Raw genomic sequence first — 24,595 nt, forward strand, 5'->3', positions numbered from 1 at the left:
GTCCTGCTTGCCGGCTAGACCACCTTTGCCAGCTCTGTCCTGTCACATGGCTGTCAGCCACCAATACAACCACTCAGTTCTGGACTCCCTGCAGCCTGTTTCCCTGTCTGACTCCATAAATAAGGATTAGCGGTCAGCTAGTCAGCAGCTGCCCGATGAATATTTATGTGACTGCCTAACACGCGCAGTCTTCATCACAGGAGAATGATACAGTAAATCTCATACTTCAGCAATCCATTATGGAACAATAGATAAAGGGAGAAACTTCAAACCACATGTATGCCATGAAAATACACAATCTCTACCACAAATGTTTGAGAAACAAGTTCTTGAGGTCTGTCTCCTCACTGAATCGATGCACTAGGCAACCACATTCTTGGCGATGCCATAAACTGGAAACATATTTGCTCTTATGGCCCATGAAAGGACGATAAAAGTTATTCTCAGGCCACAGAATGCAATGTCTATGTCAGTGTTACCCAACCAGTGTGACTTTGGCTGTCCTGGCATGCTGGCAGTTGTAGTTTTGCAATAGCGAAAGGAACACTGGTTGGGAAATTCTGGTCTATACATTCAAAATAAAACATAAGGCAAAGTTGCAAAAACAACTTTGATCATTTTATGTATACAGCTCCTATGCAGACCTATCCAATATGGTGGAGCAAAAATACCCTTGTACCTGGCGATGCTACTTCTGGTCACGGAAGGAGGAGAAGAAACTCCAGAGATACTTCCAAGCAATTTATTAAATAAAACCATAAAATACAGGAACAATTACGCGTTTCGGGGGTAATCACACCCTTCTTCATATTGACGGCCAATCAGATGTTACAGGTTATAGTTACACACATGGATGGCTTAAGTCTGCCAGAGTAAGGCTAGTCATGCACATTCAATAAATGTCAGCCGAAGGTTTGTTCAGCCAACAGTTATCTTTCCTGACTTTCCCATACTCATATGTTGTCTATTGGGAAGGGAAGGGTAAGCAACAATCCAGCATGTCTTACTATTCCCTCCACCTACATCATTTGTCATTGGAGGGTAAGCAGGCCGCCATAGAGTCGGACGACTTTAGTATAAGGTGTATAGATACCTTAACAACTTATTTATGCAGCTGCTCTGTACTGTGGCTTATAGATGGGGACCCCTTTCTACCCATGTCTTTTTTACAAAAACACATTTAAAGGGGTTCTCCATCATAAGGTGATTTTAGTACGTACCTGGCAGACAGTAATGGACATGCTTAGGAAGGATCTGCGCTTGTCTTGGGGCTAAATGGCTATGTTATGAGATTACCATAACACTGTGGCTAGCTGTTTGTGAACTAGTATTTCCTGTTTGACTTTTCTTTTTTTGACTACAAATCCCACAATTCCATTTTCCTCCCTCCCACACATCAGCCATCCCACCCATTGAAACATAAATTAGCTGCATCCATTCAAAAGACCTGTGGTTTTCAATCAGGGTGCCTACAGCTGTTGCATTAATTGCAGATTGATCTCTCTTCCACCAAGCGATCGCTCCACCCGCCGCAAAGCGGGATGGTCTTGCTGCGGCGGTAGGCAAGGTCAGATGTAGCAGAAGGTCGGGGCAGGCGGCAAGGTTCGTAGTCAATGGAGATAGCAAGAGGTCAGGAACACAGTAATGGCAAACACAGTAAACGCTTTCTCAAGGCACAATGGCAACAAGATCCGGCAAGGAAAGGAAGGGGGAGTGAGGTTATATAGACAGGTGAACAGGTGGAAGCTAATCAGACAGATTGGGCCAGGCACCAATCATTGGTGCACTGGCCCTTTAAATCTTAGAGAGCTGGCGCGCGCGCGCCCTAAGGAGCGGAGCCGCGCGCGCCAGGACGTGACAGCCGGGGACTTGGGATGCGACTCGCGAGCGGGCGCGTCCCGCAATGCGAATCGCATCCCCGCCGGCAGTGTCAGTGCAGCGCTCCCGGTCAGCGGGTCTGACCGGGGCGCTGCAGAAAGAGGAACGCCGCAAGCGCTCCGGGGAGGAGCAGGGACCCGGAGCGCTCGGCGTAACATTAAGCTTTTAGATGCCACGATCAATGTGGATTGTGGGGTCTAAAAGTGCTAAAATTAATTGCTGGTTAGCTAAGAGGATGGACAGAGATCTCTTACCTTCCTCCATCCGGTCCGATCGACTCTCCAACACTGAAGTCAGCCTCAGCAACCTGTAGTAATGGAGCCCCAATAACCCTGATCAATGCTGTGCAATGGCATAGCATTTTTCAGTCTATGCAGTTGAAAGATTGCATGCAATAGTCCCATATGTGGACTAAAAATATTGAATAAAATGTCCAAAAATTTTTAATAATTAGTGAATAAGTGGTTTCCTTAATTAAAATTTCAATCACCCCAATTTATAAAAAATAATGTAATTAAAAATAAATATAAACATATGTGGTATGACTGAGAGCAGAAGTGTCCGAACTTGTAAAATATAACATTAAAGGGGTCAGAAACAGGCAACTTTAGTATACTAATTTTTGTACAAAAAAAAGGTATCCTTTTTATATAAATTGGCTATCCTTATAATAATTTGGATCTACAGAATAAAGATAATGTGTAATTTTTACCGAAAAGTACATTGTGCAGAAACAAAAGCCCCATAACAGTTGCAAAATGGCAGTCAATGGCACCCCACAAATATTTTTTAAAGGGGTTATCCACGATAAGGTGATTTTAGTACCTACCTGGCAGACAGTAATGGACATGATGCTTAGGAAGGATCTGCGCTTGTCTTGGGGCTAAATGGCTATGTCTTGACAATGTCATGAGATTACCATAACACTGTGGCTAGCTTTTTGTGAACTGGTATTTCCTGTTTGACTTTTCATTTTTTTGACTACAAATCCCACAATTCCATTTCCTCCCTCCCACACATCAGCCACCCCACCCATTGAAACATAAATGAGCTGCATCCATTCAAAGACTTGGGGTTTTCAATCAGGGTGCCTACAGCTGTTACATTAGTTGCAGAATGATCTCTCTCCCACCAAGTGATCCCTCCACCCATTGAAGCAGACAGGCTCCCTGTAATCAGCTGACTAGTGAGTCAGGTCTCGGCCACATTGCAACCTGGGAAAAATCTGAGACAACCATCATTTTGTATGCAGTTAAAAATAAATATTGGGGTGAAAATCACATAAGAATTGTGAGAAAACCGTCACACACAGGTACAGACACAATATTATGAACTACACTAACTTTACAGCCCCTGTAGCATAATCAAATAAAAAAAAAATCCTGGAATACCCCTTTAATTGTGAAATCTTGCAGTTTTCATTCTGACCTCTAGGCATAAACCTAAGCTGAGACTACCTCTTCAGTACAAATCCCTTCCCAGCAGTTCCTTTCTTATCATCACAGACAGGAGAAGAGTGAAAAGTGACACCAGTGTATTGACAACAGAGGTATACGCAAAAGCTGCTGCTCGTAGATCAGCCTCCCCTTCCCTGTAGAATGACTTCTGAAAAGCTCACAAAAAATGCCCAATTATGTTTCGCATTTATGTAAACGGCACAGGTCCTGTCTATTGTTGTCTATGTCCATGGGTCCTGCTCTAAAGTATATTTCTTAATGCTGTTAGTAAGAGCTCAGACATAAGGCCTACCCTCATAATAATGTACAAAAAACTGACATATAAAAATGACAATCAGAAAATAGAAGCGTATTAGAAAAAAAGATCATGTTTCAATATCTGGCTCTACTCACTAAAAAAAAATGTAGTCACCACATTTCCTTTAATATTGGTTTCTTCATTATAGACAGATGACAGAGCATCATCTAGATGTCACTGGTAATATCAGAGCACGTGAAGATTTCCTTGTTCTGTACCACCAGGCGGTCCTTGAATATCTCTAAACTCCCCTTACTCCAAAACAATACTTTGAACACTGTGAGCGCAAAAGAGAAACTTCTTTTATCCATTTTAATTAGGGATTATAAATGTAAAATGAATTCACATTAAAACTAAATGAAACCTGTTTAAATAAGTTCCTGCTGTTTTTAAGCGGGGAATTTTTGATTTGTGCCTTTTTAACATCATGCAAAACTCAAAGTGGCACAGCTCCTACATCAAACGGTTAAAGGGGTATTCTGGCCAAATACATCTTATGCCCCATCCAAAGGATATAGGATAAGATGTCTGATTGCGGGGGGCCATCTGCTGGGACTACAGCGATCTTCGTGCAGCACCCGCTTTCTATATGGGGCTGCTGCTCCAGTCTCTGAAACGTCTGTGTTTCCGGGACTGGAGACGTGACGTCACACCACACCCCCTCGTGATATCATGCCATGCCCCCTACTCCTCTTCATGTAATCTCCTTACTACTGGGGGTGACACACTGTAACAAACCTCCTCCTCATGTAATCTCCTTACTACTGGGGGTGACAAACTCTAACAAACCTCCTCCTCATGTAATCTCATTACTACTGGGTTGACACATTGTAACAAACCTCTTCCTCATGTAATCTCCTTACTACTGGGGTTACACACTGTAACAAAACTCCTCCTCATGTAATCTCCTTACTACTGGGGTGACACACTGTAACAAACCTCCTCTTCATGTAATCTCCTTACTACAGGGGTGACACACTGTAACAAACCTCCTCCTCATATAATCTCCTTACTACTGGGGTGACACACTGTAACAAACCTCCTCCTCATGTAATCTCCTTACTACTGGGGGTGACACACTGTAACAAACCTCCTCCTTGTGTAATCTCCTTACTACTGAGGTGACACACTGTAACAAACCTCCTCCTCATGTAATCTATTTACTACTGGGGTGACACACTGTAATAAACCTCCTCCTCATGTAATCTCCTTACTTCTGGGGTGACACACTGTAATAAACCTCCTCCTCATGTAATCTCCTTACTACTGGGGTGACACACTGTAACAAACATACATTATAGAGACGGTGGTGCTTGCTGGGCGGGTGCTTCGAATGAGCGGCAGGTACTTCAGATGCTGACTGGCTACTAACTTTTTTTGCAACGGGCAGAGCGACACCCCCATCAAGAGTGCGCTCTAGGCAGCTGCCTATTTTGCCTATAGGCAGCACCGGCCCTGATTGTGCACCACATCGCAGCCACGAAATAAGCTTCAGCTTCCAGTTTTCCTGTAGAACCCTAGATTCAGAGTTCGGGAGACTATATAGCATTCATCCGGGCATGCTGGGATTTTTTTTCTTATACAGACTTCATGTGCAGTTACCACATTGTTCTGGTGTTATGTCACGTGCATGTATTATTACTACATTTTTATCATTACACTTTTTTTTTCATCTATACCTTTCCAAAACGTTTTTCTCTTTAGTTTGGGAAGGAGTCATGCGGAAATACCATGTATTATAAAAGCCACAATGTGGTAAAGACAAGAAGATCCAAGGTCAGCAGCAAATCCGATAAGCTTCAGGGGTTCTCCGCCATATAAAACCTTTATCTTGTGACTATAAGACAGTCTTAACATGAGTCAGACCACTGATTGCCATATATAGGCCTCCCTAATGGGGACATGTCTGCTAAGCCAATGAATAATGTTCTTATTAACCCGTGCACCAGGTATGGAACTTTTTATTTGGTTTTAATGAGAAACCTTCATTAATCTATGTTGCCGTGGAGAGATAACACTGGAAGCCGGCTTTTACTTAAGGTTGTCACACATGTGTTCTTTGCATTATGGGTTCAATTATCTCTCTTCTTCAATAATGACCCATGCTTGCTGAGTCTGTCCAATGCTGAGACAGATGGTTTCCTCCGTGCTGTGACCTTCAGGTCCGAGAGCGAGAGGTCCGGCAGGAATCGATGAGAGAGCTTAGAAATGATAGCAAGGATCACTAGAGAGCTAGACTATTATGGAACAGGAGCAGAGAACGGGCTGGGATTAACCGCTGGATGTTCTCATTATTTTGTGGAATCTACATCTGACAAAGTGACCTTCACAGATAAATATATATATATATATATATATATATATAGCCACTCCACAAACGAGAGACCGCAGCACTCCAATGGATAGGTGAATAAGGTTTATTGACCCAACATCAAGAACAACGTTTCAACTGCCCAATTGCAGTCTTCCTCAAGCTCTCAAGAGCTTGAGGAAGACTGCAATTGGGCAGTTGAAACGTTGTTCTTGATGTTGGGTCAATAAACCTTATTCACCTATCCATTGGAGTGCTGCGGTCTCTCGTTTGTGGAGTGGCTATCTATGGGACCCCTGACCCGGGACCTTTATACTGCCTGCACCCGCTTGCATTAGCCAAGGTTGTGCTGCTCGGTTTATATTCTTTCTTATATATATACACATACATATATATATATATATATATATATATATATATGTACAGTACAGATCAAAAGTGACACACCTTCTCATTCAGAGTTTACTTTATTTTCATGACTATGAAAATTGTAGATTCCCACTGAAGGCATCAAAAGTACAAATTAACACATGTGGAATTATAGACATAACAAAAAAGTGTGAAACAACTGAAAATATATTACCTACAAGCCCAAAAGGCTAATTATAATCACTACAAAAACCTACAAAGAATTAGCCCGAAAGTAACCAAAATTCAATCTTTATTAATCTATACAATCAGGTAGAAAAACACCCATAAAATAACCCACCCTTAAAAATTCCCCCCAACAAAAGCCAAGCAGGATAAAACCGGGATATATGACAAAGATCACAATATTGCCAATGGTACAAATATACAGTACAAGTCAAGTCAGCACACTAATAAAAAGATCTTAAGTCAGTACTTTACCTGATTGTGACATGCTGACAAATCCCCAGGTGGTTATCCTGCTACCTCGACACGTGTTTTGGGCAATCCCTTTCTCAAGAGGCGGAATTTTTAAGGGTGGGTTATTTTATGGGTGTTTTTCTACCTGATTGTATAGATTAATAAAGATTGAATTTTGGTTACTTTCGGGCTAATTCTTTGTAGGTTTTTGTAACAACTGAAAATATGTCATATTCTAGGTTCTTCAAAGTAGCCACCTTTTGCTTTAATTACTGCTTTGCACACTCATTCTCTTGATGACCTTCAAGAGGTAGTCACCTGAAATGGTCTTCCAACAGACTTGAAGGAGTTCCCAGAGATGCTTAGCACTTGTTGGCCCTTTTAGCCTTCACTCTGCGGTCCAGCTCACCCCAAACCATCTCGATTGGGTTCAGGTCCGGTGACTGTGAGGGCCAGGTCATCCGGTGCAGCACCCCATCACTCTCCTTCTTGGTCAAATAGCCCTTACACAGCCTGGAGGTGTGTTTGGGGTCATTGTCCCGTTGAAAAATAAATGATGGTCCAACTAAACGCAAACGGGATGGAATAGCATGCCGCTGCAAGATGTTGTGGTAGCCATGCTGATTCAGTATGCCTTCAATTTTGAATAAATCCCCAACAGTGTCGCCAGCAAAGCCCCCCCCCACACCATCACACCTCCTCCTCCACACCAGCACACCTGTAAAGTGAAAACCATTTCAGGTGACTACCTCTTGAAGCTCAACAAGAGAATGCCAAGAGTGTGCAAAGCAGTAATCAAAGCAAAAGGTGGCTACTTTGGAGAACCTAGAATATGACATATTTTCAGTTGTTTCACACTTTTTTGTTATGTATATAATTCCACGTGTTAATTCATAGTTTTGATGCCTTCAGTGTGAATCTACAATTTTCATAGTCATGAAAATAAAGTAAAATCTGAATGAGAAGGTGTGTCCAAACTTTTGGTCTGTACTGTATATGTATATATATATATATATATATATATATATATATATATATATATAAATAACTCAACGTGTGTGTGTGTGTGTATGTATGTTCCACAAAAACTTCCAAACGGCTAAAGATATTAACATGAAACTTGGCACACATGTTACTTATATGTCAACAACAAACATAGCATAGGTGTTTAACCCGTAGTCACCCATATTTGCAGGGCGGGGTTTATGTTTAAAGTCCTGTACAAGTCTATGGGAAATATATGTTACTGCATAACTTCCAAAAGGCTGGAGATATTTTGATAATACTTGGTCACATGTTACTTATATATCCACTTAAAATATAGCATTGTTAATTTAACCCTTAACTACCCCCATTTGTGAGGGTCAGGGGTTTTGTTTAAAGTCCCATGCAAATCAATGGGAAATGTATGTTCCCACATAACTTCTGTACGGCTGGAGATATTTCAATACCTGGTACATATATTACAGGTCGGGATATGAGGACGGGATGGGAGGTCGAGATAGGAGGTCAAGATGGGAGGACAGGATGGTCGGGATAGGAGGTTGAGTTAGGAGGTCGGGATATGAGGACGGGATATGAGGTGGAGATAGGAGGACGGGATAAGAGGTTGAGATGGGAGGTCAGGATAGGAGGTCGGGATAGGAGGTCAGGATAAGAGGTGGAGATAGGAGGATGGGATAAGGGGTTGAGATAGGAGGCCGAGATAGGAGGTCGGGATAGGAGGACGGGATAGGAGGTCGGGATAGGAGGTCGAGATAGGAGGATGGGATAGGAGGACGGGATAGGAGGTCGAGATAGGAGGTCGAGATAGGAGGTCGAGAGATGAGGTCAAGATAGGAGGACAGGATTGGAGGTCGTGATAGGAGGATGGGACAGGAGGATGGTATAGGAGGACGGGATAAGAGGTCGGGATAGGAGGACGGGATAGGAGGTTGAGATAGGAGGTCGGGATAGGAGGATGGGATAGGAGGACGGGATAGGAGGTCGAGATAGGAGGTCGGGATAAGAGGTCAGGATAGGAGGTCGGGATAGGAGGTCAAGATAGGAGGACGGGATAGGAGGTTGAGATAGGAGGTTGAGATAGAAGGTCGAGATAGGAGGATGGGATAGGAGGACGGGATAGGAGGTCGGGATAGGAGGACGGGATAGGTGGACGGGATAGGAGGACGGGATAGGAGGTCGGGATAGGAAGATGGGATAGGAGGACAGGATAGGAGGTCAGGATAGGAGGTCGGGGTATGAGGACGGGATATGAGGACGGGATATGGGGTTGGAATATGACAACAATATATGAGGACGGGATATGAAGTCAAAAGCTTCCTCCTTTGTTGATTTTCCTCCCCAACAAGGATGAGGAAGGAAAAACCGGGCAACGCCGGGTATTCAGCTAGTATATATATATATATATATATATATATATATGTAATTATTCTCTATCTTCTCTCTGTCACACCTCTGAGCAGGGAAGTAAGCGCTCCATAGACTATTATTGTTTGGAACCAGATAGTGAGATTAGTATATAAATTAACTGCTCACCCTGGGTGGTTGTGTAATCACATACACAACAATGGAATGGGTGTATAAAATAGGTCATCTGTTGCCCTCCGGAGTTTGTACGGCAATGGATGATTGGCTTCAGGGGGGACCCGGCTCATGGCGCTGATCGACCAGACAGGTAAGTTGGCTTAAAAGAGGATTTATTGACCAGAATGCAACGCGTTTTGCTGCACAGACGCAGCAAAACGCGATGCATTCTGGTCAATAAATCCTCTTTTAAGCCAACTTACCTGTCTGGTCGATCAGCGCCGTGAGCCGGGTCCCCCTGAAGCCAATCATCCACATACCTGAGCAGACAATCAAGATGTTACTCTCATCAATTCTTAGAACTGATGCTTGGACCAACAATGACATGCACTGATAGGATTGTATCAAGCTATATGGAATATAGGAATATATTGTATGCACTATAATCATAATCCATTCACGTGTGCAACAAGATTACACTATTGTGAAATCCGCAGTGCTCTCTGCTGACACCTCTGTCCATGTCAGGAACTGTCCAGAGCAGCATAGGTTTGCTATGTGGATTTGGACAGTTCCGGGGACAGACAGAGGTGTCAGCAGAGAGCACTGTGGTCAGACAGAAAAGAACAACTCAATTTCCTCTGTAGTATACAGCAGCTGATAAGTACTGAAAGGATTAAAAAAAAATGAAATAAAAATAATTTACAAATCTGTTTAACTTTCTGGGACAAGTTGATTTTATAAAAAATAGTTTTCCACCGGAGTACCCCTTTAAACCATAACAGGGGTTCGGCACCCATCTGTATATTGGCCAAATCTGATTGTAACTCTATGGACAGGCCAACGTATGTTGAAATGATCGTATGTCGGGGCCATCGTAGGTCGGGGATCACTGTATTTGTAGATAATCGGAGAAGATTCGGCAGTGAAAGACGATAAGGGCCCATGATGTTAGCTCAGCACGACAGCAAGAGTCACTACTGTAAAGCCACACACAACAATGTCAATCCACATTATATCATCTATTTAGCTTCTTTAATGCATAGAAAGTCCTGTTACCAAATACCTGATTCCTGCATGTGATTTATTATATGTATCTGTTTCAGATCCGCTCAGACAAGGACCAAGATAGTATGATCCGATACAGCATTACTGGTGTCGGTGCTGATCAGCCGCCTATGGAGGTCTTTAAAATAGATGCCGTTGATGGTAGTTTGTCCGTTTACAGACCGCTGGACAGAGAGGAGAGATCTTCATATCATGTGAGTATATACAGAGCGGACCCCATTGTGAAACATCATTCGTATAACAATGTTCTTCAACCTGTATATTCCCATTTTTTACAAAACTTCAGTCACAGGCTATACAGCTATCAGGTCGGGTCATCAGAACTGCAATCTTTATTATGCTAGTGTGAGACCTAAGGCCATGTCCACACATCCGGAATTTCCGTGCAAAATTTTGTTTTGGAATTCCACCGGAGATTCCGAACCAGCAGAATCCCATTGAATTCACCTGGATTCTGCTGCGCTGTACACAGGTCGAAATTTTCGTGCTGGATGTTTCTGGCACGGAAAATCCATTTTCCATGTCCTCAGAAAGAATTAACCTGTTCATTCTTCCTGAAGACTCCGCACGGAATGCATAGCCATCAATGAGACGGAGTATTCCCGTGCGGTCATAGCATGGTCATATTATGCCGGTAATGAAGAAAGAAAACAAAAGGATCCAGCACTTGACGAAGTCCACAGCTTTATTCAATCCTTCCTAAAAACAGCATGGCAACACACAATTCACAAGGTATGTGCAATCTTGACGCGTTTCGAGCGCATGCGCTCGAAACGCGTCAAGATTGCACATACATTGTGAATTGTGTGTTGCCATGCTGTTTTTAGGAAGGATTGAATAAAGCTGTGGACTTCGTCAAGTGCTGGATCCTTTTGTTTTCTTTCTTCATTGTTGGACACACGGAGCCTGGGTGAGGACCCACGCACGACACTAGGAGGGTGTGCTGGATTTTCCTTCATTTTCTTTCATATTATGCCGGTGCCTGCAGTTTCCTAAATTTGTCCCCATGAAGATTTTCCAATGCGGTCTATCCGGGCGTGTGAACATAGCCTAAGAGAAGGACAGGAGTGAGATGTTGGCCATGAATAACCACGATCAGAATCAAATACGACCCTAGACTTTCAGGATTTGTGAGACTGAGCTGAGGATATGATACTTTCATAGACGACCAACTATTCACACACTCCGAAGATGATTGCAAGGAATATACATAACACCGGGGTAGCTACAGAGGCCCATTACAAAGCCTGGGAATTGTGTGATAAGCACGCCCTGAGGGAAAGATAAATACCCTGCCTCTTAGAAGAGAGCAGCCAGCTCAGAAATTACCTCATTCACAAACAATAGTTTTTCATTTGGAATCTGCAGCTGTAGCGCTTGTGCTTGGACAAGAATCAAACAGGCGTCTGTCTGCAGAAATTGCGGCTGGGCAAATCTTATACACAAATCATTTGAATTACATTGTATTGTTACACAATTAAGAGCAAGTATGGTGGAAGCTGATGAGGCCGGGCCCCCCGCAATAGAGGAGCAGCTGATGGCAGCTTCAAGAGAATGGGTTCAGGCATACAGGAGCACTGCACCCAAAAGAGACAAGCTGATCCATCAGGAAAAGCGGTGTGGTGGGGGTTAGCCTGTATAAAAGTCCATGCACGGTACAGAATCTCTGCCTAGATAAATTCCCCATGGTGGACAGCGCTGACTGAATTAGTCAGTGCTAGGACTGTGCGGGCATTGCTTGTCTCCATATCCAGCAATGCGTTCTGTATTTTGTAGAAAGAGTGGACATATTCATTCTCTCAACAAGTGAATTTTAGAAAATTAAAGGGGTTATCCAGCATAAGGAGATTTTAGTATGTACCTGGCAGCAGTAATGGACATACTTAGGAAGGATCTGCGCTTGTCTTGGTGCTAAATGGCTGTGTCATGAGATTACCATAACACTGTGCCTAGCTGTTTGTGAACTAGTATTTCCTGTTTAACTTTTCTTTTTTTGACTACAAATCCCACAGTTCAATCTTCCTCCCTCCCACACATCAGCCACCCCACCCATTGAAACATAAATGAGCTGCATCCATTCAAAGATCCCTCCACCCACTGAAGCAGACAGGCTCCCTGTCATCAGCTGACTTGTAAGTCAGGTCTCGGCCGCATTGCAAGCTTGGAAAAATCTGAGACAGCAGTCATTTTGTATGCTGTTAAAAATAAATATTGGAGTGAAAATCACAGAAGAATTGTGAGAAAACTGTCACATACAGGTACAGACACTATATTATGAACTACACTAACTTTACAGCCCCTGTAGCATAGTCAAATAAAAAAAATCCTGGAATACCCCTTTAAGTAGTGTGCCATGAGTAGCGGAGTGCCATTGCCATTGCTGCATCAAAATTTCCCTGCGGAATTCACTCTGGCAAATCTAAAGTGTGCATGGGCCCTAATACAGGCATTACTAAAGCTTACAATGTCAAAGTCAGAGGCGTAGCTTGTAGCTTCTGGGCCCCGATGCAAAATCTGCAACAGGGCCCCATATGCCAATTAAAATACTGGTCTGTTATGATAGGGCAGATGTGTTTTGGGGCCCCCTTAGGCACCAGGGCCCCGGTGCGACTACTACCTCTATAGCTACGCCCTGCATGGGGTATTCTTCCCTCACCAACATGTCTTGAGGTCTGTAGAAACCTTAGATATGTATTTGCTCTTTTTATCCCGGCTCCAAAAGAACCAAACATTCCGCTTCCTCATTAAAAATGTAAAAATGAAGATGGACGTCCTGTCAGAAGCTCTGACTGTCTGCGTCTCGGACATTGATTTTACTTTAGGCTATATTCTAAAGAATAAAACTTCTGCTGTGCTCCTCCTTGGCTTTCAGACCAGTAAAAGGTGAAAACTAAACAAAAAAAAAAAAAGTGCTACTTCCTTCTGTAGGAGACGCCACTCAGTGTATTACTAGAATACAGAACGGTGGGCAGAAGACTAATGCTACTAGTAACCAACTACATGGACCACATGAAATGATTCTATATGTAGATTAGATAGAAATGTGATGATAGATTATCTGTCTAATAGAAAAGGATTTAAAGCAGCAGAACCTCTAGATTGAAAATAGTGGGTGCACGTAGGAAAAGCCCAGATCACAGGTAGTAGCAATACAAAAACTAAAAGTCCAACAGCAAACAGGTTCAGTGAAGAAAAACTTGTGAAGTTTATTCACCCATTTTCCAGTGCAACATTTCAACCGCCAACTGCGGTCTTTCTCAAGTATAGTACAAGTGATATATGACTTGTGTGCTGTAATAATAATTATTCCACAATATTTACAGTACAGTGAATTGTGAGCATGATACGTGCATTAAGGGGTATTCTAGGATTTTTTTCTTCTTTGACTATGCTACAGGGGCTGTAAAGTTAGTGTAGTTCTTAATATAGTGTCTGTACCTGTGTGTTACAGTTTTCTCACAATTCTTATGGGATTTTCACCCCAATATTTATTTTTAACAGCATACAAAATGACTGTTATGACTGTTCCCAGGTTGCAATGCGGCCAAGACCTGACTAACTAGTTATCTGATGACAGGGAGCCTGTCTGCATCAATGGGTGGAGGGATCAATCTGCAACTAATGCAACAGGCACCCTGATTTAAAACCACAGGTCTTTTGAATGGATGCAGCTCATTTATGTTTCAATGGGTGGGGTGGCTGATGTGTGGGAGGGAGAAAATGGAATTGTTGGATTTGTAGTCAAAAAAAGAAAAGTCAAACAGGAAATACCAGTTCACAAACAGCTAGCCACAGTGTTATGGTGATCTCACAAAATAGCCATTTAGCCCCAAGACAAGCGCAGATCCTTCCTAAGCATGTCCATTACTGTCTGCCAGGTACGTACTAAAATCACCTTATGGTGGATAACCCCTTTAAAATTGCAGATCCTCATAATCAAAGGGAGACAGAGCAGAATGACACTCACCCGACCCGCTGGAATGAATACAGTCCATACTGTAAGAGTAGGCATGGGAAGCCAGTACTGTTTCCGGCACCCGCGCCGGTGTATGAAGATGTGCGCATGTCCGATTGGTCCCTCTGCTATGTAGCAGCCTATCATGGATAGTGTCCTGGTAGTTAGAGCAATGGTCAGCTGGTCCAGTATGCGCAGGTGCCATGCGCTCTTGAGACAAAGGAAGCACCATATTAAAGCCTGGAAGCCCGTTTTAGCATGAATACGTTGCAGTAATTTAGATACCCGATCATTAGGGATGGCTGAGTGGCAGTGCCCCCCAGCTGTATATTATGGCTGGCGAGTGTCATTCTGCCCCGCCTCCCTTTGATTATGAGGATCTGCAATTTTAAAGCACGTATCATTCTCACAATTCACTGTACTTAAATGGGTGATATCTCTGTAAATATTGTGGAATAATGATTATTACAGCACCGGAACAATGTATTGTGAATACACTTATATGATTGATTCTGCACTGTATAATATTTTTGGATTTGTTTACCAATTAAATTGTAATTAACTTCCAAATGGGCGGGTCTATATATACTTGGTCATATATCACTTGTACTATACTTGAGAAAGACCGCAGAAACGTCGCACTGGAACATGGGTGAATTAACAGTTTTTCTTCACTGAACCTGGAGTGCGCTCTCTCACATTTTAGATCATACAAGCATTGGTCAAGGACCCACAATACAGCAATGACAACAAAAAAAAAGTAGAACATTTTAAAACTTTGCCTTGTTTACATTTTATAGAATAATCGCACCTTGTTAATAAGAGCTGAGATGGAGTTTGTTTTTTGTTTTTTTGTCATATATAGATGGGATATCCTGGTCATCTTGGCCATGTTTAACTTTTTTATTTACTGGCTGCACATACTTCAAAATAAAGAGAAGGAAACAATGATCCAGGTATCTGATTCTCTATAGTATCTGTATTTCCGGTGCAAGCACCAGAACCGCGTCCTTCTCCCTATGCAGTCCGATAAATCAGGCCAGGATTAATGCGCCTCACCTAGGAGAGGCACCGACAGGCTTGTACATGGAGCGGGCCCTGTTCATCTTGACAAATTCACACAAGCTTCCCCTGTTCTGTGGATTCCCTTCCATAAGAACTGCCTGTCTCTGCATTGCGGTAATGACTTTCAATCGCTCCTTAATTTTTCGTTATCTGTCTTTCCGATGCAAGGACGACGTACTACAACATCTGTCTCTCAGCCAGAGGTGAGGAATGCGCCATCTTTAGGAGGCTGTCAATCATTTGGAGTCAGCAGAACATATGTTCCTCCAGTTCCCTGTTCTGTGCTTATCTGCAGAGAATAAACGCAAATAGTCACATAGAGGAAGAATAAAAATACTAACAGATTTTTCTCCTTGCATCCCTGTGTTGGCACGCACCTCCAGCTCCATACGCTTTTCCATTATGTTATAATGTCAGATCAATGTTATCAATATAAACACCTATAAATAAAATCTGCCTAACACGTGGCAACTTCTGATCCACTTACTACAGAGCTCGTCTAAATATCTGTGCATTACAGACTACAATCCTTCCCCAGGTCATGTCTTGACTTCGCAGTTTTCCCCCCAATGTTATTAAAGGACATCTGTAGTGCAATATAACTTATCCCCTATCTGAAGGATAGGGGATAAGTTATAGATCGTGGGGGGGGGGGGGGGGGGGGTCCCGAGCGCTGGGGCCCCCCAGGATCTCCTCGACAGGGCCGCAGCAGTATGCTGGAAAGGGGGCGTTCCGTCCCCACATGACGCGGCGGCCGACACGCCCCCACCATGTACCCCAGAGGTATACATGGAGGGTGGCATGTCTGCCGCGGCTTTCTGCTGGGGACGAAACTTCACTTCCTGCAGACTGCCGTGGCCGCGTCCAGGAGATCCCGGGGGGCCCCAGCGCTCGGACCCCCCCGAGATCTATAACTTATCCCCTATCCTTTGGATAGGGGATAAGTTATTTTGCGCTGGAATTCTCCTTTAATAATTTTTTTTTTTAAATTGTTTACATTGCCCCAAAATATAACCTTAAAGGAGCTTTGTCTTTCAAAAATGACAATTTTAGATAATTCTAAGACAGTAGCAAGGAATTATCTTTCTCACTCTGGAGGACCTAGGACATCCATGCAGTACAAAGACAGATCATTGGCATCAGTAGGTACGGTGTAATACTTCCTCTGTCCTGAGGTAGCACTGTAGGGATATTAAACACTTAGTGCCAGGTCTTCCCAATCGCTAGGGATCCAGTGAGTGAGCCAACTTATTACCTTCTAGTGTTGATTCATTCTAGTTATGTTTTTGACAATAGAAACAATCCAGAAATGATGAAGGCCATTCACCATAGAGGTAATCATGGGGTGCTTAGAAATTTGTGCAACGTATCCTCTACCCTTTTAAATGGACCGATGCTGCCCCAATATTGAGCACCAATCTTGGTGAACCAATCTTTCACAAGACTCAATCAATGACTGGATCATTTGTGTGGCTTTTTAAATTCATCGTTGGCCACACATCCCCTGTGTACAAAGGGTGATGTACGGCTGAAAATGATCATTTAAATGGTCGCACAAGAGATTGAACAGCCGATGAATGAGTGTTGCTTATGGATGACCCTTTTACACAGGAGGAGGGTTATTGGGAATAAGCGTTTCTAGGAACTATTAGTCACATCTTAATGTTTAATTTCCAGAATAAGCATCCCCCATCTAGATATGTTTCTGCCATTAAAGCATAACAGGAAGATGCTTGAAGAAAAAAGCTTGCGATGGCGCTGCTCGATCAGGTCAAATTCACGGGAGTCCAGATGTAAAGGGTATCAAATTTTATTGACACAAAATACAAAAGGACAGGACATTACATAGTACAAGACGCGTTTCGGGAGTAAATTCTCCCTTTGTCAATTGTGGAAAAATGGCTGTCTTAAGACAGCCATTTTTCCACAATTGACAAAGGGAGAATTTTCTCCCGAAACACGTCTTGTACTATTTAATGTCTTGTCCTTTTGTATTTTGTGTCAATAAAATTTGATACCCTTTACATCTGGACTCCCGTGAATTTGACCTGATCGAGCAGCGCCATGGCAAGCGTTTTTTCTTCAAGTATCTTCCTACTGCATTTGCCGACCCCTCGAGAACATTGGCTGCATAAGCAGGCTGCAGCTCCGAATCGCACATTGGTACCCAACACGGAGGGGTTCAATGCATGAACCCAAGGTGAGCATTTTTCCACCCTAACACCAGGGTCCCCCTGATCTCAGGGAATTACACGAGGGCACTATTCTCTTTTCTCTTATTCTTATTCCATTAAAGCATAACAGGAAGGTAAATCTTCCAGCTGTGCTAGAATGTGGTTACCATAAGGGTTAACGTTATGTGGTTTATTTGTCCTCATTCTCATAGCGCTTTCTAGTATGTCCCTGGTGGGCGCTCTTCATAATATGACAGCATCATCTCAGTGTCAGATCAGTGATCCCGCACAATGATCACATCTGGTGAGGAACCAGCCGCTTGCCCCTCAAAAGCCGAACAACTGGCAGATGGATTGATTTCTTAAAAACAACTAATTGCAGATTTTAGCAATATGGATAAAGGTTTAGCTGAACTCTTTAGTAGTTGCCATTATATGCTTCTATAGTGACCTCCAAGGTGTTTTATTCTGCTGCATACACCTTTTTATTGTGCCCCCCATGAGTATCCCATTCTGCTCACTTAAAGGGGTACTCCACTGGAAAACATCTTATTGCAGGTAATGTCAGTGAATGGAGCCATTTTGTTCAATATAAGTGGTCACAACCATACTGTAGCATCACCAGAAATCCCCAACACTGCAGCCCTAGCCTAATGCAGAACATGCATGGAAAGCCATAAGTATTTCCCAATGTTCTTTTAGTTTTTTCTTTAAGTTAGTAAAATGGAATATTAAAGGAGTACTCCGCTGCCCAGCCTTTGGAACAAACTGTTCCGAACTCTGGAGTCGGCGCCGGGAGCTCGTGCCGCCATAGCCCTGCCCCCTCATGATGTCACGCCCTGCCCCTCAATGCAAGTCTATGGGAGGGGGCGTGACTGCTGTCACGCCCCCTCCCATAGACTTGCATTGAGGGGGCAGGGCGTGACATCATGAGGGGGCGGAGCTATGGTGTCAGGAGCTCCTGGCTCCAGCGTTCGGAACAGTTTGTTCCAAACGCTGAGCAGCGGAGTACCCCTTTAAGCTTACTTTCAAGTGCTCCTTCACATTTCGAATTTATATTGTTTTCGATTTATGACAATGGCCCTTATTTACTAAGAGTGTTGTGTAGGTTTCTTTTTGGGTTTTAATTCCCTACAATTTTTTTCCCCACAGTATTTCCACAGTTTTCCTACATTTTCCACTTTCCCCACACTTTTCTTCTTTTTACACATGCTCTGATCTGTCGGGTTTTCCTCATCTCAAATCCACCTCATTTTCTGTGGAAACCTTAGTAGATATGTTGGGTTTTTCGGAAAATGTCGAGAACACGCCCCTTTTCGGTGACCATGCCCCCTTTTCCCCACGGCCACGCCTCTTTTTGAGGTTTTCTCAGTAAAATGGAGCGTCAGTTGGGTTTTTTTTTCAATTCTGGCGCCGACAGGGTTTGCAATAGTAAATGTGGGCCAATGTATTTAAGTTTTATCCACAAGTTTTTCTTTATGGAGATGGCATTTTTTCATACACAGTATGATCCAGTGTATCTGTTTTGATACCATCATAAAAATCAGTGAGTTGAATTTAAAGATGCATGTTCTGAGATATTAAAGTTTACACAGCCATCCATATTCATTCCATTTATTTTGTAAATCCTTATTGCAACAATATTACCAAAAACACCAAAAAAAGAGGATACTTCTTTAATAAAAACTAAACACATTTGGACGACAACTTAGAACAAAATACAGAACAAAAACATGCAAGACGGAATCAGTATTACACATATTTGATCTGTATTTTTACACAGTAGTATGAATAAGTCCTAACGTGCTAACCATCCAAAGGTGCCTTATTGGACGTGATTTATGGCTTCATGTCTTGTAAGATGAACTCACTGGTCTGAGCCGAAAATAAAAAAGATTTTGAACTATTTCCGCATCAGCCAGATGGAAGGAGCAGTATACAAATGTTATTTGTTGTAGTGAATATGAAGAATATGGAGAAGCCAATAATATGATAATGAATATAATTACTGCCCTATTAACAATTATCTTGATGGACAGAATGGTAACTGGACTCCTCACATTTGGCAGTGAGTCAGCACATAGCTGGCGGTGCGCTCCACAATATTGCAGCTAAATGTGCAGCGCTGTAGTGATTATGTGCTCAGAACGGCTCCATGTCTTATAATAATCCTCTCCAAATCAAGAGGATCGGCATCAGATGTGCCGGTAAATGTGATGTGACCACCAGCCGCCTGTGCCACGACTAACTCTGTTACAGCTCGTCCAACTTGGCTGCACAATGGGGCCAGATGTTTGTATCAATGGCTAGACCTGCCAATGTACAGCCTATGTGCGCTCTGTACACTCTCTGGACTAGTAAACAGCATTATGTAGTTTATTATGTATTATAGCAAATGCAGATGTATCCAGAATTGCATTTTGGGGAGATTTAGCAAAACCTGTGTAGAGGAGGAGTTGTGCAGTTGCCCATAGCAACCAATGAGATTTCTTCTTTCATTTTTGGTATGCCTTTTTGATAAATCCCCCCCCCCCCCCCCCCCCCCCCACATGTGTCCACCCCAGCTCCCCTCCTCTCATTATGGCACATGTTACCCCTATACTCATTGGGGCACATGTATCATTTCCAGTGTATAATAGAAGTTTTTTACCCCTCTGCCTGTTGTGTAAATTTGGCGCAGCTGCGTTAAATTTATCATTCTTGTGCAGCTACTTTCTTGAATTGCGTTTAAATTTAGAATTCTCCTCAGAGCATAAATTTACACCGCAGCTCTATTTAGTAGGAGCTTTGTCTGCAGCGTTTCTGCACCTAAACAGTAAGTTTTGTCCTCGTTATTAGTTTTAGAATTTTTTTTCTTCATTATGTAGAGTTTTAATCTCACAATAATACCACATCTCCCAATTATAACATCAATTATACCAATGTCCTTATTCTTCATTTAACATCTGTGACACCCCTGTGCAAATCACCTCAAATGTACATGGTGCACTCTACCTTATGGGCCTTGTTGTGCGCCCGCAGAGCACCTTGCGCCCACATATGTGGTATCTCCGTACTCTGGCTAAATTGTGTCCCAAAAAATGGGGATCTTTTTTCCCATTTACCTCTTGTGAAAATGTAAAGTATGCGACAACACCAGCATGTCAGTGTAAATAATTTTATTTTTTTACACTAACATACTGGTGTAGACTCCAACTGTTCCTTTTCATAATGGGTAAAAGGAGAAAAAGCCCCCCAAAATCTGTAAGGCAATTTCTCCCGAGTATGGCGATACCCCATATGTGACCCTAAAATGTTGCCTTGAAATACGACAGGTCTCCAAAGTGAGAGAGCGCCATGCACATTTGAGGCCTAAATTAGGGTTTTGGATAGGGGTGGACATATGTGTTTCCCAAACAGGGTGCCTCCAGCTGTTGCAAAACTCCCAACATGCCTGGACAGTCAATGGCTGTCCGGCAATACTGGGAGTTGTTGTTTTGCAACAGCTGGAGGCTCCAATTTGGAAACAGTGCTGTACCAGACGTTCATATTTATTGGGGAGGGGAGGGGGGCTGTGTAGCGGTATGTGTATATATAGTGTTTTTTACTTATTTTATTTAAGTGTAGTGTAGTGTTTTTAGGGTACAGTCACACGGGCAGGGGTTGACAGCGAGTTTGCTGCATCTCAATCTTGCAGCACTCCCTGTAAACCTCCGCCCATGTGAGTGTACCCTGTCCATTCACATTGGGGGGGGGGGGGCGGGGGAACATCCAGCTGTTGCAAAACTTCAACTCCGAGCATGCCCTTCGGCTGTCCGTGCATGCTGGGAGTTGTAGTTTTGCAACAGCTGGAGGCACACTGGTTGCGAAACACGGAAACAGACTCAGTGTTTCGCAACCAGTGTGCCTTCAGCTGTTGCAAAAACTTCAAATCTCAGCATGCAGTGACAGCAGAAGGACATGCTGGAACTTGTAGTTATGCAACAGCTGGAGGCATACTGCTACAACTCCCAGCATGCCCTTTGGCAGTCCGTGCATACTGAGGGTTGTAGTTATGCAACAGCTGAAGGCACACTGGTTGCAAAACACTTGAAAGTTTTTTACTTAACTTAGTGTTTCCAAACCAGTGTGCCTCCAGCTGTTGCACAACTTCAATTCCCAGCATGCATGGTCTGTCAGTGCATGCTGGGCGTTATAGTTTGGAGGCACAGCTGGAGGCACATGAGTTGGGAAAAAGAGTTAGGAAACGAACAATGTTTCCCAAGTAGTGTGCCTCCAGCTGTTGCAAAACTATAATTCCCAGCATGGCCAGACATGCTGGAAGTTGTATTTCGGCAATATCTCAAGGGTCAGATGTTGACGAACTACAACTCCCAGCATGCTTGGGCAGTCTGGGCATGCTGGGAGTTGTAGTTTTGCAACAGCTGGAGGTCCACAGTTTGTAGACCACTGTATAATGGTCTCCAATCGGTGGTCTTCCAGATGTTACAGAACTACAACTCCCAGCATGCCTCGACAGAGTGGGCATGCTGAGATTTGTAATTTTGGAACATCTGGAAGAGCACAGATTGGAGACCATTATACAGTGGTCTCCAAACTGTGGCCCTCCAGATGTTGCAAAACTACAACTTCCAGCATGCCCAGAAAGCCAAAGGCTGTCTGGGCATGCTGGGAGTTGCAGTTTTGAAACTCCCAGAGGCAGCAGTGAGATCGCTTTACGGCGATCTCACTGCTGCCAATGAAGATGCCGCCCTGCTGCTGCAAACTCACCGCGGGAACGCACCACCTCCGGGACCACCTGGAGGACGCCGCTTGCGCCGGGACCGCTCGGGACACCGCATGGCCAAGGTAAGTGACGCCGGGGGACGGGTAAGGGACACTTAGCAGAGCGGTGTGTGTCCCGATCCCCGTGATCCGAACTCACACACCGCGCTGCTAAGTATTCTGATAGCGAAACGCTGCTATCAGCTAGTCAGATTTGACAAGCTGATAGCAGCGATCGCTGGGGGGGGGGGGGGGGGGGATGAAACCCCCCGTGGTCACATGGTAAGATGGCTGGCTATAAGTGATAGCCACCATCTTACCGGGCGCTGGGGAAAAGTATAACGGAAAGCAGTAAATTGTAAAAATAAAAGGAGAATGATCTACAGTGTTAAGTGGATTACAAAGCTATTTTAATGTGACGGAGCTTGTTCAATGATAAGTTATCAAACATTTCCTATGTAAATGTATTAAATTGTTGGATCATAAAATAACAATATACAAGTGATCTAGTGAATAACTGAACTGTAAACAAATATTCTATATGCAAATGATTTTAAAAGTGCTTTGGAATAACCAAGGAGTAAAAATATAAAGCAAACCAAATGAGGAATTGAGATAGGAAAGTTATAACATTCTGGTGGTTCCTTAGTAGAACTTTCCTTCAGAAATAGAAAGGATTTCGCTACGTGCAGTTAAAGTTGGCTTATATTTGGGGGGGAAAAGACGCACTTGCGTCAACATTTTTGGTGCAAAGGAAAAGTACGCAGGTAATAAATCCATGTGTACTATATATGCATCTCCAAGGTACCCTGATTCAGCCACATCTGGAGGACATGCTCTACCAAAACGTGCGCAAAAAAATGCGCAAAAAAAGGGCTTGCGCAAAATTTTGCGCAAAAAAATACACACAAAACAGGGGTAAAATCTTTGATACATGTCCCCCATTGACTGGTTCTCTTACACGTTTACTACACACCTCTCCTGGTGTCATCATTTCCACAACTGATGTAAGCTATGTTCCCACTTAGTTTTTTTTTTGTTTTGTTTTTTTGCATTTGTGCATTTTTTTTATATATATAATTTTTTATTTGTTATAATTTTTGGGATGTTAATGTCCAAAAATCTGTATTAAGAGATGTATTTTGGTATGTACATTGTTAAAAGAAGTTCCTTGCACTTAAAGGGATTATCTGGGACTTTTCGAAACCTAGCATTGCATTGACTTTTGTGAGAACTGTACATTTATAAATACCTACATTTTTTATTTCCAGCGCTTCTTATGTTTTTAGGTTAGGTCACATGACTGCTCTGCCTTTGGCCCTGTTTTTTTTCAGAGAACGCAATGTCCCATAATGAGTCATCACGTGGGCGAGGCTGGCATCACTACCATGGGCTGGCTGAAATAAGAAAAATAAGAAAAAATTTCCGTAGGGGTAGAAACATATGAGCTCTCAGCCGCATGTGGCCTAAATGCAGCAGCCATTCAGCATACGAGTTTCCCGGCAAAATCATGCATGGATAGTTCTTTTCCTAAAAATGTGAACAAAGAGACATGTTTGGGTAGTTAGACTTAAAACAATAATTTTGAGCCATTTTTAATCTAAGAAAACCAAACCAAAAACCTACCAAAAACGTCATATTCTGCATTGACATCCCCCTACATGTACCAAAGCTGGGTCTACATTGGCTCATCCACTCCCCTCACTACCAGAACTGAATAGAAGAAGCATCTAGAATTAGATCTGGACATTAATCTGGGACATTAACAAATGATATATAACCAGCAATGTTCTTTTTATTTCCAGCTCAGGGCTCATGCTGTGGATATGAACGGAAACAAGGTGGAGAACCCCATTGACCTGTCTATCTTTGTCATTGACATGAATGACAACAGACCAGAATTCTCTAGCCCAGTCTTCAATGGCAGCGTGGATGAAGCGTCCAAACCAGGTATAGATTTCAATATATTAACTTTACTGTCCATATATGAGCATAGTTAAAGGGGTTATGTAGCCCTTCTTTACTGTCCAATGTAGTTAGCAGATACATGCACAATACTTGCTTGGCATCAGACAGTTGCTTTGGCAGCTGTGCTGCCCCAGTTGCATCTCTCCAGATCGGGCAAGACAAGATAAAGGGCTGTAAGGGTGCGTTCCCACCTGGCATAAACGTAGCGTATTCCACGCTGCGCAAAATTTGTGGCATTCCTCGCTCACTATACACACAGGGCTTTCCGGCCGCAGCGATATGTGTGCAGTGAGTTTTGGAGGCAGGGCCGTATGCCGGCGTGAC

The 24,595-nt window shown here is 43.1% G+C and overlaps 1 protein-coding gene across 4 annotated transcripts in view; it reads left to right on the plus strand.

The window, feature by feature from the left end:
• The window catches only part of CDH4 (cadherin 4), a 471,037-nt gene that overhangs the window by 366,894 nt on the left and 79,548 nt on the right, over window positions 1–24,595 (plus strand). For all 4 annotated transcript variants that reach the window (XM_056548614.1, XM_056548613.1, XM_056548615.1 and 1 more), the window contains 2 exons: window positions 10,405–10,560; window positions 24,109–24,253. In XM_056548614.1, coding sequence (XP_056404589.1) covers window positions 10,405–10,560; window positions 24,109–24,253 — 301 coding nt within the window. The remainder of the gene's footprint in view (window positions 1–10,404; window positions 10,561–24,108; window positions 24,254–24,595) is intronic.

This window comes from Hyla sarda, chromosome 12 (assembly GCF_029499605.1).
Source record: "Hyla sarda isolate aHylSar1 chromosome 12, aHylSar1.hap1, whole genome shotgun sequence".
Taxonomy (NCBI): Eukaryota; Metazoa; Chordata; class Amphibia; order Anura; family Hylidae; genus Hyla; species Hyla sarda.